Here is a 12038-nt window from a genome sequence, read left to right as displayed (position 1 = left end):
TAACACACACACTCTCAGCTGAGCTCCAGGCAACCCGTGAGGAGATCCGGGCATCACGCGAGGCTTTGCAGGCAGAAATGCGTGCAACCCGTGAGGTGCTGCATGGGGATCTCCGTACCATCATCCTGCAGAACCAAACCTTTTAGACCTTCATGCATGCTGCCATGGAGGAGCATGCCAGGGCTTTGCGTGGTCTGCGTCCCATATCATGCGCACCTTCTAATGTACCACCAGAGGGTGATGACAGCAACGGCAGTTCTCCCACTGTAGGGTACCTCAACATCCACGCATGTGGGTGTTGGGGTGCACCCTGTACCTCCTCCCTCCTGGGTGCACCCCCCCCCCGGTCGACACATGGCCATTTTTGATTTTTCTTTCTTTTGTTTTTTTCATATTTCATTCCGAATTGCAAATTAGAATTAGTATTTTATTCATTTATTATCTTTTTTTCCTTCTTTATTCTATTTATTATTTTATTTTTATCTTTAATTAGTTTTTTTTTATTTTCATTGATTTCTTTTTTTTGTATTCTGATTTTTACTTTATTATTTTATTTATTTGGTTTACTTTACATTTACTTTTCTTTTTTTACTTTTTTGTTCATAACCATTTTCTTTCAGATTGTGAATTCATGTTAGTGTGTGTTGCTTTGTGTGGCTCCCGTAGGCATCCACTGTGTATTCCAGCTGGGCACATGCAGGCTTGCCCTGTCTTTGGGTTAGAAACTTGAGCTCCCATAAGTTGTGTGGGCAGTCTGTAGTCCAAACTGTGTATACATCCCTAGTGGGGATTGGTGTTGATTTCTGCACTGCATGGTGGATTTGTATATGGTATTATATACAGGACTTTTTGCATATATGCATGTAGCTTCTTCATGTCTTAACAAACCCGTCTCCTTTGCAGATGCAGTTCATGTTGTATGCAGTACAATGCCACGTTTGCCTACTAGCAACACACTGCAGTTGGAAGGGGTTGATGTGCTGCCTTTGTCAGGTTGTGACACTTGCACTACTTTCATTTTTTACTGTCATACGTTGCCACTGTTGGATCCTGTACTGATGTTTTGTCTTGCTGGTAAGTATTTGTTCATGTGTGCTGTTTTATTTTTCTTTAGTGAGAGGAAATTGTCTCTGGCCTGTTTCCATTTGGGACTGTGCACTTTGTGACACTTGTGTCATGTTTTCTGCATTCATTTGGTTGGTTTCATATAGCATTCCATGCCATGGTGTGTTGGGTAGCTGAGATGGGGTTAGGGAGGGGTTGGGTAACATGCCACTATTTGGTTGTAGTATTTTGCAAGGGGGTAGTCCTTCATGCTGCATGAATGTGTGCCTTTTACTGACACAGCATTGGGTGTGTTTAAGTAGCGAGGGATGCACACAATGTAGCACTTCCAGGTAAACAATCTCAGGGTGGTATGGTTGCGACAGTTGACTGTCTCTTTTGTCATCATCAGAAATTGTCAGATGGTATGTGCCAGGCTTGTGTGCACTCCACAGGGGTGGATTTTAGGTGAAGAAATTTGCCACAAGCTGGGTATGGGCTGCCTCACCACGTGCCCTTTCAACTCCCATGCGCAGTGGCCGTGCATGTGGTTGGGGATGTGGGGGCACCACCATGTCCACCGGCACGCCCCGCCGGGTTGCAACGTTGTGCAGGACACATGCTAACACTATGATCCGGCACACTACTGGGGGCGCATATAGCAGCTGCCACCAGAGCGGTCAAGGGAGCGAAAGCGTGACTTCAGCACTCCGAATGTGCGCTCCACTATGCCCCGGGTTGCAATATGTGCTGTGTTGTATCTTACCTCGGGTGGTGTGGTGATCTTACCTCGGGTGGTGTGGTGGTTTTCCGTATTGGTGTCATCATGTAGGTGCTCAGAAGGTAGGTACTGTCCCCTGGGGAGGTGATAATGGTTGTCATTAGTTGGGTTTTCCCATTTCTCAGTGACTGACATGCATGCATGTGCAGAGGCATTTGTACTCCCCAATTAGCCATGTATCGCCATGCCTCCCAGCTTCCAGGTCCCGGTTTAGGGGTGACATTTTCGGAATATGAAACTATCATGGCCTGGACCCCGGATAGTTGGCATATACTGAGGTGATGATTCCCTTGGCATCACATAGAACCTGCACTTTGATGGAATGCCAGTGCTTGCGGTTTCGATAGATGTGCTCAGTGGCCTTGGGAGGACGTAGAGCCACATGGGTGAAATCAATGGTACCTAGCACTTTGGGGAAGTGTGCCACCCCATAAAAGTCCTGGACGACGGCCTGCCTTTCTGCAGGTGTTCTGGGCACGTATATGTGCCTGTGGACGGAGGGGCATGCAGTCATGATCGCCAACACCTGGTGCAGCGTGACTGCGTGGCCTGTGAGAAACCCCCCAACTATGGCACTTGTCCGCTGAAATGACCCAGTTGCCAAGAAGTGCAGTACATGGAGCAGCTTTTCCAAGGGGCTCAGTGCTTGGGAGCACAGGGTGGGTGATGTGAGGTCATCCTCCAACTCCCTGACCAATTCTAGGAATATTAGTGGTGGAGACCTGTACCTCCCATAGACCTGGTCATCAGGCATCCCAAAAAGGATGGTCCTGGGTAAACAAATGCAGGGCCTGGCTATCCTCCTCCTCCTGCGGTGTCCCGCGACCACTGCTACGAGGAACGGTATATCCATCGTAGCATATGAGCTTGTTTGTTGTTTGCGCGCACTTTTATGCTGCGCGGGCACGCTTACACCTGCTTCCAGCTGGCGTACGTGTTACCGGATTAGAGCGTCTTTTTTGGCGGACGGGTTTCCCCTGTTCGATTCCATGAATACGTGTAAGCGTGCGTGTGGGCGTTGCAAGCATTTAACTCTGGTACTTCCCCTGTAACGCCCACATTTTCACGCGTTGTTCCCCATTACGCGTGTTATGCCCCGTGTTCCACCCCTTTTTCCTGCGTGCGCTACATGTTGTGCGTTTTCGCTGTGCGCATCGCGCACATCGTTGAGTGACGTGTACACCACCCACAGATTTGGCGCCCATCCCAGGGTTTACACGCGCAGCGCATTCCATGAATCGACGAACAGCTGCGTGCGTGGCTTTAGCACGCGTGCGCTGCGATTTTCACGCTTGCGCTCCCCTTTTCGGCGCACATTTATTCCATGAATTACCCTGATAGTCAGAACAAAATCAAACTGATACTTCTAGTCAGTAAGACTTTTTACATTCTTCGGCCAGACAATGATACATAGTAACCACAAGTGAAGAAGTGTAACAAGTCATTTCCTAACACAAGAATGCAAAAGAGTACTTTAGGCCAAAGAGTAGAATTTTAAGGAGATGCACCCGATATCATCTCCATTTCTAAACTCAAGGGACCCAGAGGGAACCTAGGAAAAATGTAATTGTCCAGGTAAATACCTGTAAAAGTCACTTCAGGGTTTTTAAAGTTCCCAAAGGAACACAGCGAAATCAGCACACAGTACTGCAGTTGTATAAAAAAGGCAGTTAAGTCCCACAGGTGCAGAGAGGGAGACAACCCACCCCAGGAGACACATGAGAAGACCCACTTCAAGAGATCCATAGACAGGCTTGAGGGCCAGCAGCCCCAGTAGATGATGGAGTCAAGCAGGCCTAATACTCCAATTTAAGTAAACAGGGAAACACGATTCAAGCACGTTAAGATGGATTTCTAGAATCTGGCCGTGTGAACATACTTGGGCCTCCCTGGTTATAGTGAACAGGGGAACTGTGAAAGGTTAGCCCAAAACCCAATCAAGGTAGCAATGGAGAGCATGCTATTCTCAGGAGAGAATGAGTGTGGTCAGGGGTCCACAAGAAGTCCACATAGTGAAGCACATAATTCAATTTAGACATGAATGTTTGAATGCATATACAGTATTTATTCTAGGCCTCTAAAACACACTACGATATGAAACAAGCAAGTGATAATATCGCACAACACTAAATAATAAACATGCATACAGTCACCATAGGTTCTTAAAATGCAGTCAATGACTTAAATCAACAAGAGGCAAGTAAAGTGATGCAATACGATGGAACCATGTCACAAGAAATATTCCCTAGCTACAGAAGTCCAATCACTAAGAAGAGTGGGGCATTGTGCCCAAAAGCCACAATCCTTCGCCCCAGAATGTATCTGAAGGTAGGTTACTTGTGTTGGCGATTGTTAAAAAAAAAAAAAAATGCAATAAAGTTACTAGTTAAGTAAACCCTGTTCTTTTCTTTCAGGTTTTACTGCTCAGGTGGTTAAGTAAGATATTTATATTTTTAATAAATCTTCCTAACCTGTGTCAACCCCAGAACATTTTGCTGGACTTGGTGATTATTTTACCTTGTTACTAGGTAAGTGGGAATCTTTTTCCCTGCTCATCTAGTATTTTACTCTTCTTATGGGTGACTTTATGCCTCTCCATAGTGTGTGCCTGGATTTACAGCCTCTATACCTTTTGGGCTTAAACTGGGTTGCCCCTTTGGGCTTCACTTTTTAATTTCTCTTATTACCTCTTGGGTGAAATACTGTTTGCAAGAAGTAAAGTGGGATTCCCATCCCCTTTACATGTATTTTAGTGAGCCAGCACACTCCACTTTATGTGAATTGCTGGGGGGATACAATGTATCCCCTTGCTTACTTACCTGGTAACATTTCTGTTACAATTACAAGTTAACTTGACTGGCTGGTGGCAGCTTTTATGACTTTTAGTCATTATTACTCGCAGGTAGTCAAATCAGGCTCGGTAATGCACAGGACAGCCACCATTCTGCTAGAATGGTGGGTTCTTTTTTTTCGCCATTTCTTGTTTGCTTGTTGTTTCTGACGTCGTCTTTGGCCATTCTAGGCGGGAACGACCTTGGTTGAAAATTTGTCTTCAGCAGGCATCCTTTGCATTCCCCGCCGAAGCTCCAGACTGTCTGAGAAGGCATAAAGCATGGGAGGAGTCCAAAACTGTGCAGCCCTTTGTCTTTCACCTTGCCTGAAAGGGACCAGTTCCCACTGGGGGGCTGGCTGTCCTGACTGGACAGCCAGACCGCCCTTTTATGTAAACTGCAGGGAGCGTTTGCAGAAGGTGTGCTGTAGTTCCTGATAAATACTCTGAACCTGGAAGCGGCTGACAAATCAACCACTGGAACCAAATCAGAAGCGAAAGCTGAAGAAAAGACGACTAACTATTTCCAGTGACCGGAGAGCCTGCTGTGTAAGAGGAGCCCGATGTAACCCTTCCTTCCAACCTACCTGGTGGTCTCGAATGTGACGACTCCTGCCCAGTGGCTAGTGAGATCCACTGGTCTCAAGACCACCTACAAAACGAGCCATCCCTCGACGTACGGTGACCTTGTTGGGCTGCAAACCTCCAATAACCAGGGACCTCGAGCCCGAGGGCAGTGCATGATCTTCCGAAGTACAAATCCTGCTGAAACTTTGGTGGACTGCTCTTGGCTCTCCAGAGACACAATTCGAATATCCTTGAAGTTCCCTCACCAGAGTGCAGAGAATCCGACTGGCAATATTCATTCTTCATCTGGCCACTGTAAAAGGGAACCAAATCTACAGAGCCGTGAGAATCTGAGAAGCATTCTTTGCTGGAAGCCTCCTCTGGAGGCTGCTGATCTAAGTTCCCATCCAGTGTCCATTCCTTGAGTCTCCAGACCAAGAATCCAGGGACCAGGTCATGTGCTGCTGCATCCTGAAGGCATCAACCCAGAAGCTCTTCTTTTCTCCTAAGGTACTTTGTTGGCTTGAGTAGTACTTACCTTAAGTCTTGTGTGAATCCTCTGAGGCCTAGTGGGTGATTTGTGTGGTTGGGATTTTGCCCATAATATTCGCCCAGGCCATATTCTGGAATGCATGTAGGGAGCCTTCTGTGAAGTCCCTGAATTCTGAAGCTAATACTTACTTATTGAAGAAGATATACTCTGGAACTTGTACTTTCCTGCTTCTGAACCCTATGCTGACCTGCCTAGAGCTGGCTCCTAGACCACTAGCGTCCCTCTTCTGGCTCTGAGAAAACTCATGCTGTAGAATAGGGAAGGAATACAAAAGATAAGGCTTCGGTCTTGAAAACTATAACAAGTGTAAAAGTACTAACTTGTAAATGCGTTAGCATTGTAACTGTATCTCTAAAATCGAACAAGTTACAAAGTGTCTAAAAGTTGACATCTTTGGGAGTTGCATTCTGCCGCTCCAAAAAGTATATAAGTTTGAATAGTGTCCCACTCTTCTTAAAAGTAATAGTACTGCTACTGCGTTATTATTCTTAACTGAATGACTGTAAAAGCTTACCAATAGGGTTTACCTACCTTGGATAACTGTTCTTCTTAAAGTGCATCATTGGGTTTTGCTTGTTTTAAATCTGCATAAAGCAGATCAGGGAAGTCTTTGAGTAAATACTTGTTTTTGAGTTGCTTCTAGTCCCTCTGAAAAGTAGAATAGCTTACTGACCTTGAATAGCTGCTGCTCTTCTTAAACTGTAATATTGCTGAGTTAATTCAAATAAGTGCTTTTACTTGCCTGACTGAAGCCACTCTGTGTGTGGTTAGAAGATTACATGGTAAATTACTATTCTGTTGCATTGTGCTTTCCCCGAATTGCTCCTGGGCACTTCTAAAATAGTTTACTGTACCCATACTTGTCCTTGAGAAGCTGTTAATGCTCACTGTGTAGACTCCAGCTAGGGAAGAAACTTGAATGCCCATTTGTGGGCTTCCTGATGCTGTTTAATGTGCATGCCAAGTAGTACTCAATGATATCTTTTTTAATACGACAAAATACTCAGAGCCTTTTCAGACTGCATACCTGTTGATGTTTCCGCTCCATCTCCACAAGCTCAGCCTCCACTTTTGACTGCTTCTCCTTCACCTTCAGGAGCTCCTCATCTTTGGCCAACAGCTCTTCCTCCTGTCGGGTCACCTGCAGCAAAGGCTTCACCTGCAGCAAGCACAACCCACGCTTTATTATGCAGATCTCAAGCAATTATTTGGCCAGCTTTATCCGAGCACCCTACTCTCTTGGCTTGAGGAGCCAAACAGTGTGTTACAAACCTTTGTAAAAAGTCTCCACCATTGCCAGTGACGGAGTTTGAGATAAGCTGCACAGTTCCTCTGCAAGACCTTCAATGCACTAAGCTGTTGCTGCTTCTTAGCAAAGGCCCTAAAAATAAGGTGACAACACATTTGCACATTAAGTGAAGAAGTTGAAAGCTTCAAGCACAATATCAAGATACAACAATTCTGGTCCTGTATGAACGTATTAAAGTCAAATTATAAAGTGCAAAAACAGAGCTGTTCTCAGTTGGAGCATCCTCTCTGCTATTGTTAAGTACAAAATAAAAACGACGAATAATAGATTTATCGAAAGAGCAATCCATAAGATTCTTGAAAAAAGGAAGATGGTTGCCAATAATTTAATTGTTCTCAAGATCTGTTTACTGAAAACCAAATTACTTACCCCTCGATAATATTCTTTCTGATAGATGTTCCTCCCACGGATTCCTCATCTATGATATTCCTGCCCAAGCGCAGCTGTTCTCCAGAAACTCTTCCGCTGCCATGTGGCATATCGTACTCTGTCCGATGCCTCTACGCGCCCCGCTGGATATGACTTTTGGGCCAGTATATATAGCGGGCTGTGCCCCATGACTTCAGTTTTACCCTTTTTCCCCATCGCTCTTCTGAAGCTGAGGGACCGCAGAACTGATTTGCACTACTGTCCCGCAAGAGGGGCAGGTAGGAATGGCGACGAGGAATCCGTGGGAGGAACATCCATCAGAAAGAACATTACCGAGAGGTAAATCATTTGTTCTTCCAATTTATTTGTTGCTCCTGTGGATTCCTCATCTATGGTAGACTCACAAAGCAGCACGTAAACCTGGAGGAGGGAGGAACGAAGGAAGGACACCACCTAAACCAGAAAACTCTGGAGGACTACCCCAACAAAACAGGCATCCTGACCCAAAAGGGAATCCAGGTAGTATTGCTCAGCAAATGTGTGCAAAGATGCCCATGTTGCCACCTGCCACATCTCCACGACTGGTGCTCCCCTCTGCAGGGCAGAGTAGGCAGCCACTCCCTTAGTAGATGGTAGCATTTTGAGATGCAGAGAATGAACCACCTGGACAGGGTCTGTTTGGCGACAGCCCTGCTAGCACGAGCACCAGCGTAACCAATGAAAAGCTGGTCATCTTTCCTAACCTCTCTAGTACGAGAGACATAAAACTTCAGGGCCCATACCGGGATCAGCAGATGGAATCGTTCCTCTGCCTTGATAGGGTGACAGAGGAAAAAACACAGGAAGACGGATCGTTTGGGAGAGGTGTACATCCAGAACCACCTTCAGCAGAAAGGAGGGCCTGACTTTCAACATCATCTTCTCTTTGGAAAAAAAACAAATAGGGATATAGCACACACAATGGCAGGAGTTCACTTGTCAGTCTCGCAGAAGTGATGGCGACTAACAAAATCACCTTAAGGGTGAACAATCTAACAGGACATGAATGAAGGGGCTCAAAAGGAGCACCCATAAGAAAAATTCAAACTAAATTCAAATACCATGCTGGAAATGCAAACTGGCGGGGAGGAAACTGGTTACACAACCCTGCAAGAACTTCATAAAAGTGGGGATTGCAAAAATCAAGGGCTGTTCTGGGGACCTCTTGAACACAAATAGCAGTGAGGTAACCCTTCACAGTGCCAATCTGCAAGCCCGCCTGGGTCAAAGATCACAGAGAATCCAACACAGGGGACAATAGACAGGATAAAGTATACAGATCCCACTCCCGGAACCAAGTCGAATATTTGCACCACCTGCAGGCATAAATAGACTTCACAGCAGGCCTCAGAACTGAAAGGAGCACATCAATGACATTGTTTGACAAATCCCACATCTTGTATCTCAGCCACTCAGCAGCCAAGCATGAAGGGTCAGGCTGCTGAGGTTCATATGGAGGACCTGCCCCCTCTGATTGGGAGAGCAAGTTCACTCTCCTCGAAAGGCTGCAGGGAGGGAATATGGACATGTCCAGCAACTACGGCTAACACGTTCTCCGGGCCCAGTCTGGGGCAATCAGGATCATTGTGGTGCCGAACAGGCGCACTCTCCTGAGAAGGAGAAATTACTTACAGTAATGTTCTTTCTATGGATTCTTCTCCCGCAGATTCCTCATCCGATAGATATTCCCTCCAGCTCTGCTGCTTCGGAACATTTTCGACAGGGGGCGTCGTGGACCTCGACCCACCCCTCGACTGTCGACCCGTCTTGATCAGCATCTTGCCCGTCGGCTCTGGTTGTGGCGTCAGGCGTCATATAAATACCACGTCACAACGCCCCAACCTCAGTCTCCCTCTTTTTTCCGCAAGCACCACACGTTGCATAGGATAACAGAACAAATGGGCTAATGAGCCCTTAAAAATAAAATGATAGAGCTCTGACATGGGAACAATTGCAACAAACACTAGTAGCTTTAGAAAAATCTTTTTCTTTTAAAAACCTGTGGCAGGAAGACAGAAAACACAGAGGACCATTACCAAGTCAAAGTGAAAGAAAATATGTGCAACCACCGACTCTGAGCAGGGCTGGATATATGATATGATATGGCATTTATAATGCGCCTATACACAAGTGTTTCAAGGCGCGAAGTGTTGGGAGGGGAGATATGGAATCTGCAGGAAAAGAATCCATAGAAAGAACATTACGGTAAGTCATTTCTCCTTGAATGGATTGCCTTTCTCCTGCAGTTCAACATCTGATCGACTCCCAAAGTAGTAGATGAAGGAGGCAGGCAGAAAGTTATACTAAGAAATTTTGCAGCACTGCCCTGCCAAAACGTGCATCAGCTGTACGAGCTGCATCCAGATTATAATGCTTAGAAAAAGTATGAAGGGATGACCATGTCGCAGCGACTAAATCTCCCGGACAGGGACTCCCCTCTGCAATGCTTTTGATGCCGACACTCCTTGTCGAATGGGCCCTGATGCCTGCTGGTAATTCCTTTCCAGTGGAGTGGTAGCAGAAAATTATCCAGCGAGATAAAGTCTGCTTAGTTATGGGTAAGCCCTTATGGGCCAAGGAAAAGGCCATGAAGAGCTGGTCAGCTCTCCTGAAATCAGCTGTCCTTGCAATATAATTCAGCACCCTTTTCGGTTCCAGGCGATGTAACTGTTCCTCCTCGAATGGCGCGGAGGAGGGTAGAAGACCGGAAGGTCTATGGACTAAGACAGGTGAAATTCAGATATAACCTTGGGGAGGAAACAAGGCCTTACCCCGAGTGAAACTTTCTCCCGGAAAAAACGCAGGAAGGGTGGCTTACAGCATAAGGCCTGCAGTTCACTCACCCCGCCTAGCGGATGTAATAGCCACCAAAAAGGCTGTTTCAAAGAGAGAAGCCGCAAGGGACAAGAGTGCATAGGCTCAAAGGGAGCCACCATCAGAAATGTCAGAATCAGATGAAGGTCCCAATCCGCGACAACAGAGGGAGTTGGCAGAAACTTATTTACAAGACCTTTCAGGAATTGTGCCATTACTCGGATCGTAAAAAAATGAGCCTTGATCCGGGGATCTTTTAAACACAGACAAGAGCACAAAAATATCCTTTGACTGTGGTGACCTGAAGGCTTGCTGAGGCCAGTGACAGAAGGAACTCCATCACTGTAGTGGTGGGGCAAGAGGTGGGGTCAATCTCGCTTGCCGTGAACCACACCTCAAATCTTCTCCATCTGCACGCGGACAAAGACCTTGTAGATGGTCTGCGTGCAGCCAGCAACACCTCAAGTACTTCCCCAGGGAGGTCCCAGTCACATCTCATCCTCTCAAGAGCCACGCATGTAGGTTGAGGGATTCCAGGGTCGCATGGAGTATCCGACCTTCCGACTGGGTGAGGAGATGCAGCCGCCGAGGCAACCAGTGAGGTGGACAGATCCAAGAGGTCGAGTACCATGTTCTCCTCGCACAGTCCGGAGGTGATCATGGTCGCTCGAAACCTCTTCAACCTCCGGAGAACCCATGGAATGACGGGAACCAGAAGGAACTCGTAATGGACAGGGAAGATCCAATCCATTATAAACTTATTCCACAGTGCACCGTTCGCTGGGAATTTCCTTGAGCAAAACTGTTCGCATTTCTTGTTGGACTCTGTTGCAAACAGATCCACTGCTGGGGTACCACAGAGAGCAAAAACCTCCTCTCAGACTTCCTGGCACACTTCCCACTCGTGCGAGACCGTGCTCTGCCTGCTCAGAGCATCCACCAGGTTCTGTGTCCGCCAGATGAACTGCCGAGACTGAGATCTGGTTCAACAACCGGAATCAAAGCATCATCGCCTCTGTGCAGCGGGGGCGGGAGTGCACACCACTTTTTTTGTTGAGATAGTGCATTGCTACTGTGTTGTCTGTCACGCCGAGGACATGTTTCCCCTGCAGAGACACAGCAATTGCTTTCAGAGCAAGCCTGATAGCTTGCAACTCCAGCCTGTTGATGTACCACATGGCTTCCGTTGCTGACTAGAGGCCGCTCACCTGCAAATCCTCACAGTGAGCAACCCAACCATTCAGAGATGTATCCGTGACCACTCAGGTCCGAGGCCAGAAGGGTTCTCCTGCCAGGAGACAGTTGCAGTCTGCCCACCAGGACAGGTCGTGGACCACTGATGTGGACACCCGGAAGAGAGCCAAGAGAGTGCTGAGGTACTGAGACCACCAACCCCTCAGGAGCCACTGCAGGGATCTCATGCGCAATCTGGCCTCTGGCACTAGAAAAATGCAGGAGGCTATGAGACCTAGGAGGTGGAGGAAGGTAGCTGCTGGTAGAGTGGCCTGGTTCTGGAACAGGCCTACCATTTGTGTCAAGCAGACTACTCTCTCCTCGGGAGGGCAGGCATTCCCCACCTGGGTATTTAGGACTGCTCTGATTAACTGGAGCCTCTGGACTGGTGTCATGTGGGACTTCTTTATATTTAGGGAGAAGCCCAGCTTGTGCAGCAGCAAGCAGGTGTCCTCTAAATGGGACAAGACCTGCACAGCAGACTTCCCTCGGATTAGCC

General features: G+C 47.1%; 1 protein-coding gene across 2 annotated transcripts in view; it reads right to left on the bottom strand.

The window, feature by feature from the left end:
* Positions 1-12038, bottom strand: part of MYH10 (myosin heavy chain 10) — a 1173511-nt gene that overhangs the window by 404679 nt on the left and 756794 nt on the right. For both annotated transcript variants that reach the window (XM_069654592.1, XM_069654593.1), the window contains exons 22-23: positions 7048-7156; positions 6803-6934 (exon numbers count right to left, since the gene is read on the bottom strand). In XM_069654592.1, coding sequence (XP_069510693.1) covers positions 6803-6934; positions 7048-7156 — 241 coding nt within the window. The remainder of the gene's footprint in view (positions 1-6802; positions 6935-7047; positions 7157-12038) is intronic.

Source organism: Ambystoma mexicanum, chromosome 3q, assembly GCF_040938575.1.
Source record: "Ambystoma mexicanum isolate Mex_15411 chromosome 3q, UKY_AmexF1_1, whole genome shotgun sequence".
Classification (NCBI taxonomy): Eukaryota; Metazoa; Chordata; class Amphibia; order Caudata; family Ambystomatidae; genus Ambystoma; species Ambystoma mexicanum.
Note: the sequence above shows the minus strand (reverse complement) of the source record. Positions and strands in the feature narration are given on the sequence as shown.